The 7,719-nt window shown below is 45.0% G+C and overlaps 1 protein-coding gene across 3 annotated transcripts in view; it reads left to right on the forward strand.

Annotated features, from left to right (window-relative positions):
* Nucleotides 1-2,545, forward strand: part of Hectd4 (HECT domain E3 ubiquitin protein ligase 4) — a 178,055-nt gene extending 175,510 nt beyond the window's left edge. For all 3 annotated transcript variants that reach the window (XM_077796126.1, XM_077796127.1, XM_077796128.1), the window contains exon 76: nt 269-2,545. In XM_077796126.1, the coding sequence (XP_077652252.1) occupies nt 269-405 (137 nt within the window). In that variant the 3' untranslated portion in view covers nt 406-2,545. The remainder of the gene's footprint in view (nt 1-268) is intronic.
* Nucleotides 2,546-7,719: the final 5,174 nt, after the last annotated feature.

Raw genomic sequence — 7,719 nt, forward strand, 5'->3', positions numbered from 1 at the left:
GAAAACTCAGTATTTTTTTAATCTCCTAACTTTATTTTGGTGGGGGCTGGGGCTTAAGCCCAGGGTTTGGCTCATGCTAGTCAAGTACTCTACAACCCAAGCCATATCCCCAGCCCCAAATCTCCTTTTAAATACAGAAAAATAATTTTTTTAAAAAATTTTGCTGGCCAAACAAACCCGGAGGCAGAGAGGCCAGCCGACCTCCCTGGGCCTCCCATAGCCACATGCACCTGGTCCTCTGACGTTGGCCCCCATGTTTCTTCTGTAGGTTCCCCAGACTCCCGCTACATCCGGGTGGAGACCTGCATGTTCATGATCAAGCTCCCCCAGTACTCCTCTTTGGAAATCATGCTGGAGAAACTGCGCTGTGCCATTCACTACAGGGAAGACCCCCTAAGTGGCTGAAGCGAGCAAGCCCAAGAATTAGGCTGTCACCAGGGCACTCACTGTGCCAGCCTGGGAAGCCTGCGACTGACTGCAGGCGCATCCCTCCAGGGCCCAGCGTGAGGAGTTGGCAACATTTTGCTTTTCTGAACTTTCGTCCACGTTCTGGGGCCTCCTGGAAGACTTAACCTTTTGTCTTTGTACGTTTTGTGATGGGTTTGGTTCTTTTGCTGCCTGTTTGTGGTATATTTGTAGGATAGTCTAGTTCCCACACAGTTGGTGTCTAATTTGATCTTCCTGGAAGTTGTGTCTCATGATTCCCAGATTCTGATGCCATATGGCTCCTGCTGGTTCCTTTTCACAGGACATTGCAGCAGGAGGCTGGGCGTGACATAACTTCAGCCACACAAAGTGTCCTGTTTTTTCTGCAGTGTCTCCACAAACACCTGTGGCCAGCCCTGCCCACTGGCCTCAAGCAGGCATCTCTGAGGCAGCGCCTCCAGGCCTCCTTCCATCTTAAAGTGGTTGGGCCAGTGCCCAAACATGCAGGGGACACACAGGGAGCTTTTTGTGTTAATCTTCCTGCTTTAGAATCTGTTCCTGGGAATAAGCCCGTGGTGGTTCCCCATCTCCCACCAAGACAACCCCATCTGCTACCTGTCTCTTCTGGGCCTCTGGCCTAACAGTTTCCCCTGGACTGCTCAGGAGCAGAGGACACAAGGACATTCCTGGCCTTAGCTCAGAAACAGTCGGGATGTGTCCCAGCTGTGGGAGTTGAGGCATACTCAGAGCTGGAGGGACAGTGATCGAATGGGGCCTTTTCTGAAACCGCAGGAGTGAGAAGCACACGCTTCAGGCCTGGCCCTTCTGTGCTCAGAAATGGCCCTTCCTCCCAGCACGTGAGGGTGCAGTGGAGGGGCTGCTGTGCCCATTTTTAAGACTGTCTGAGGTGCTCTGCTCAATTCAGGGTCTGCTTCAGAACTCAGACCTTCAAGTCCAGATGGAGGCTCCAGGGGGTCCCTCCTAACCCCGAGTGTGTGTGTGTGTGTGGTGGGGCTGAGCTGCCTCCATGCTCAATCGCTGCCCCAGTGCATTTGTGCCCCAAGTAAGTCTTTGTCCAATGGTACTTTGTTCCAGAGCAGCACATGCCATCTTGCTGGACGCTGTCATTTTGGGCCTTGCCAGTTCTTACAGAACTACAGCATTGTATTTATTGTATGATATTGTGCATACAGGAAGCCATGCGCCAGTGCTGTCTGGAAGCTTCAGTGTGAGGACTGGCTAAGAAAAAGGATGTGCTCCACTTTCCTCTGCCATGACCCGGCCAGCTGGAAAATGTGTGGGTTTCAGGGTTAGAGCTGTTCGCATCTATCTCCTCCCTGTTAAGCTTAGGAAATGCAGTAAGGACCATTTCAGAAAAGATTCCCCAACCTGATGGCAAGACAAACCTAGGATCAATGGTGACGGCTGTGTCAGTGTCACATGATGCAGGAGTTGCCCCTAGAGGCGAGGCCAGGGCCCGAAAAGCAGGTCCCCTGCTCAAAAGGAAGATGGTCGGCTGCTGCCTCCCCGGGGCCACAGCCCCCTTGATGGGGGAGGGGGGGGGTCACATCAGGAATATGTTCCTGACAACAAGGATCCTCTTATTTCTGCAAAATGAAAGAGCCTTGGAAATGACTAGAAGTGGTTTTTCCTCCCTGTATCTCTGATTCTTGGTTCCCTCCAATCCTTATCCCTTGAATGGACTTGGGTTTCTGTCAGCTTCCTCCCCAGGAGGGGCTCAGGGAGCTTCTGTTGGCCCATCACTCGGTCACATGACAGCTGTGAGTGAGATGTCTGCTGCCATCTCAGCTGCTGCGCCCAGAGAGCACACTGAGGTCCGGACAGATCCAAACCTTGGCCCTAAAAATATGTGCTGTAAAGTGACTTGATGTATATTTATTCTAGTTATTTATGGTTGCATTTAACAGACTTTTCATTCAATCTGATGCTATTTACACCATGCTGTGTAAAGGAAGCTCACTACAGGAAAAAAGTCTCACCAATAAATAACCTTCATCTAATTCTGATTTACCCTAAGAGTGTGTGATCATGTACTCTTGCTGAGCAAGTTCAAAGGCTGACATGCTCAGATGGCTCTGATACTAAGTGCCGCCAAGTGGCTAGGAATTAAAATGTTTCTAATTATTATGGTCTCTTTGGACTTGACGTGATTCTTAAACGCTTTATGCTTATGAACTACCCAACCCCTTGAGTCTATGCTTTTCATGTAGAAAGTGTAATTAAAAGGGTGGAAAGCCAAGATCAAGGCTAAGGCTGACCCTGCATGTTCTGTTAGTGGGGATTTTCTGTAAGCAGGCTGTTGTACGGAAGCATCTGACCATCCTAGACCACAGTCCTCCTTCAGGGGCAGCCTGCAGCCACACACATGCAGAGGGAAATGAATGCAGGAGTGAGCTGGAGACCAGGAGCGAGCTGGAGACCTGGCTCGGCCCTCTTGTTGCACAGGGAGCCACCACTGCTATACCTGGGAGAACCCAAGGCCATTCTGATTGTTCCCCTCCTGCTGCTTTGTGGGGTGTCTTCATCCACATCACTTCCTGTCCATTTTCAACTCCTCCCTTCTTATACTTGAAATGCTATCTTTTCATGGAAGGGTCCTGAACATGTATTCTCTTGTACCAGGGAATGAACCCAGAGGCACCTAAGTAAAATACAAGTTTTATTAATTAAGAGGTGTGTATTTTACTTAAGAGTCGCTTCAGGTAAGCTGCTGGGGCTGGCTTTGAACTCGTGATTCTCCTGCCTCAACCTCCCCAGCCACTGGGATTATAGGCTGAGTATGTCTCTATAGGGAATGCAAGGGCCGTGGATGAGGAACAAGTGGCTTTTCTTCCTTCTTTCTGTCTGTGTTTTGAGGTGCTGGAAACAGGGAACACAGTCACCACTCGCAGCAAGGAGCCCTATAAGGCTTGAGAAGCCAGAGAAAGAGGCCTAAGCTCCCAGGATCTGCCTGCTCACCAGTGCTGCATCTATCTCCTTAGACTGCCTCTCAAAAACTAAATCCATCAAAAAGGATGCCACCCAATAAGACTCATCCTCAGGAGTCAGCAGAGAAATACAGATTAAAACTGGTAGAAAGACAATCACATGGTTGAGGAAGGTATGGAGCAATCTGACTCCACCCACTGCTTTGGAGCCGTTTTCGGAAAACTGTCACCATGTACTTGGGAGTTACCAACAAATCTACACATGGCATTCACCAAAATTTGTGAGCACGGTGGCGCATACCTGTAATCCCAGCATCTCGGGAGGCTGAGGCAAGAGGATCGAAAGTTCAAAGCCCGCCTCAGAAAAAGCAAGGTGCTAAGCAACTGAGACTCTGTCTCTAAATAAAATACAAAATAGGGTTGGGGATTTGGCTCTGAGGGAATGTGGCTCGAGTGCCCCTGAGTTCAATCGCTGGTACCAAAGCCCTTGAAGAGGAGAGAACCAGACTGAAAATCTGGACAAAAATCAAAATCTCTCCACTGAGCACCAACAAGGCCTCTCCCAGCCACACAGCAGATTTTTTTTTAAATATTTGTTTTTTAGTTGTAAGTTGAACATAATACCTTTATTCTATTTATTTTTATGTGGTGCTGAGGGTCGGACCCAGGGCCTCACACATGCTAGACGAGCACTCCACCCCTGAGCCACAACCCCAGCCCCCAGACAGCAGATTTTGTACCAAGGATTGAACCCAGAGGCACTTAACCATTGGGGCACATCCCCAGCCCTTGAACTAAGACAGACAATGACATCTGGGGATTTCCAAGGAAAATAAAGGCCAGCTGAGGGCCCTGTGGTGAGAGCTTGGAAGGGCTGCTGAGTGCCACACTCAAGACACAGCCAGGAAGCATCAGAGGTTTGAGGGAAAGTCTGCAATAGTAAATGCTAAAACAAAAAGTTCCCAGATACAGAAGAAACCCAAAACCCAACTATGCCACACAGGGAGTAAAAAAAAAAGGAACCATCCACTAAATTGAGTGTGTGTGTGGGGGGGTATATTGTGAAGATAAAAGACATGGGTTTTGAAAAGTAACATAATTTTGCTCTAAGGATGAAAGAACAAGGTTAAGAAAATCTCTCATGAAATAGGATAAAAACAATATAAGCAGGGCATAGGGATGCACACCTGTAATCACAGCAACTTTGGAAGCGGAGGCCAGAGGATCACAATTTCAAGTTCAAAAGTTACCAAGAGCCTGATCTCACAATAAGATTTCTAAAAAGGGTCAAGGATATAGCTCAGTGGTACAGTAGCCTTGGGTTCAATCCCCAGTTCCCCAAAAAAAAAAGTTTAGAGAAAATCCATGAGGATTTGAGAGTGTCAACATCTAACTATAACTAGAATCTTTCAAAGGGAGAAAAAACAGGCCTTACAACATAATGATTCAAGAAAATTCTGAAAAAGGTCATGAGTTTCCAGGCAGAAAGTGATCACTTAATACTAGCTCTCTGAATGGAAAAAGCACACACCAAACATGGGGAGGTTTCAAATACCAAGGAGAGAGAACCTGAAAAAGCTTCAAAAGAGGAAATTTAAGTGCAAGTCCAAAGACATCAGACTTGATAGCAACCTAGAAAGTAAAAGTAAAAAATACATCCAGTGATACTTCTAATTTTAGCCAGACCTACCAAAAAGAAAAAAAAAAAAGCAATGGAAATTACACAAATGATAGAATTACTTAGTCATGGCATTAGGCCAATTTTCCATGTTTAAGAAGCTAGCAAAATGTAAGTAAGTATAGACACGGAAAACATAAACATGTTGAATTTGAGTTGCTTTGAAGTGAAAAACACAAATACACTGAATAAATTAATGGCAGGTTGGAGATGCAGATTTAATTTAAAGGCAAAAAGCAATGGCAATGACCATCTGAACACAGCAAAAAGAATAAAATAATGTGAAAAGAACATCAGTAAACTCGGGCAACTTCATATGATCTAATACATGGGGGCAAAGAAACAAAACGATTAAAGAAATATTGGCTAAAACTTTCCAAATTTGGTGAGAACTATAAATCCAAGGACATAAGCTTAATGAACCTAAGCATAAGAAACAGAAGCAGGCAGGGGATGTAGCCCAGCTGGTAGCACACCTGCCTCGCATGCACAAGGCCTTGGGTTCAAACTGGGAACAGTGGCACACCCCTATAATCCCAGCAGCTCAGAAGGCTGAGGCAGGCAGATGGCAAGTCCAGCTTGAGTCCAAATTCAAGGTCAGCCTTGGCAACATTAGTGAGACCTTCTCAAAATAAATAAAAAGCTGGTGACAAAGCACCCCTGGGTTCAATCTCCAGCATCACATACACACACAAAAAAAGGGGAGAAATAAACACCTTTCCAGTTTGTACTATGTCAAACTCAAGCAAGTCCTTCAAGCAGAAGGAAAACACACCAGATAGAAATCTGGATCTATAGAAAGAATATCAAAAATAACAATTACATGGGTAACTTTTAATAGAAATGTTCCTCTTCCTAAAACTCTCTAAAAGGTAATTGTTCAGTCAAGAGCAGTAGTGCACCTGTCGCCCCAGTGACTCAAGAGGTTGAGGCAGGAGGACTGCAGGTTTCAAGTCAGTCCTAGCAACTCAGCAAGGCCCTAAGGAATTTAGCAAGACTCTGTTTCAAAATTTTACAAAAAGGCTGGAGATTCATGGCTCAGTGGTTAAACATTCTTGGGTTCAAACCTGGTACCAGAAACAAATAAATAAAATTGAAAAATGCCTGGGATGTAGCTCAGTGGTAAAATACTCCAGTATGCAGTGGCTGGGAGGTGGATAATGGTTCAAACAACACCTACTGGGGGATTTATAACAAATATAGAAAAAAAAGGTGTTAATAATTGCACAAAGGCTAGAAAAAAATGAAATATGCTACGGTAATACCAAAAATAGAATGGTACAATAGCACTTGAAAGAAGACCATAATAAATTAAAAGTGTACAAGAGAAACCCTAAAGGAACAATAAAGAGTCCTAAGTAGGTACAGTGGTACACACTTATAACCAAGCTACTCAGGAGCCTGAGGCAAGAGGACCACAAGTTCAAACCAGTCTGGGGGATTTTTTCAAAATAAAATTTAAAAAGAGGCACGGAAGCATTGGGAATATAATTTAATGGTGAGAGCTTGACCAGCATGATCAAGACACAGGGTTTAATCCCCAATACCAAAGAAAAATATAAGCAAATAGCAAGATCGGTGTGTTTAAGCCCAGCTACCACCAGTATAGTGGCACACGCCTGCACTCCCAGTAATTTGGAAGGCTGAGGCAGGCACATCTCAAGTTTCAGTTCAGCCTGGGCAACTTAGTGAGACCCTGTCTCAAATAAAACATTTTTTTAAAAGGACTGGGATATAGGTCAGTAGTAAAGTGCTCCTGGGTAACAAAAAAAACAAAAACCCAACTACCACCGGACACAGTGGCACATGCCTGTAATCCCAGTGGCTCAAGAGGAGACAGATGGACCTCGAGTTAAAAGCCAGCCTCAGCAACTCAGTGGGGCACTAAGAACTCAGTGACAGCCTGTCTCTAAATAAGATATTTTTAAAAAGGGCTGCAAGGGCTGGGGTTGTGGCTCAGCGGTAGAGTGCTCACCTAGCACATGTGAGGCCCTGGGTTCGATCCTCAACACTACATAAAAATAAATAAAATAAAGGTATCATGTCCAACTACAACTAAAAAATCAATATTTAAAAAAAAAGGGGGGAGGCTGGGAGCCAGTCACAATGAAACATGCCTATAATCCCAGTGGCTCAGGAGGCTGAGACAGAAGGATTGGGAATTCAAAGCCAGCCAACAACAGCGAGGGACTAAGCACCTCAAGGAGATCCAGTCTCTAAATAAAATCCAAAAATAGGGCTGGGGAAGTGGCTCAGTGGTTGAGGGCTCCCGAGTTCAATTTCCATCACCAAAAAAAAAAAAGGGCTGAGGATGTGGCTAGGTAGTTAAGTGCCTCTGGGTTTGATCCCCAGTACCAAAGGGGGGGGGGACCCAAAACAAAAACCCAACTACCATAAATAATTAAATGTAAATGGCATAAGTACCCCAATGAAAAGGCACAGACTGTTAAATTGGACCCATAGCAAATTAAAAAAGAAAAGAGAAAGAAAACTAACAGCACAAACGTGGAAAATAACCAAATATTTGAAAAATAAATTTCACACTAATAACTACCCACTGCTCAAAGAAGAAACAAAAGGAAAAATTGTAAAATATTTGTAATGCAATGAAAATTAAAAAGCACATCAAGGTTTGTGAGATGCATCTAATGTAGCACTTACATGGAA

Source organism: Urocitellus parryii, chromosome 3, assembly GCF_045843805.1.
Source record: "Urocitellus parryii isolate mUroPar1 chromosome 3, mUroPar1.hap1, whole genome shotgun sequence".
Lineage (NCBI taxonomy): Eukaryota > Metazoa > Chordata > Mammalia > Rodentia > Sciuridae > Urocitellus > Urocitellus parryii.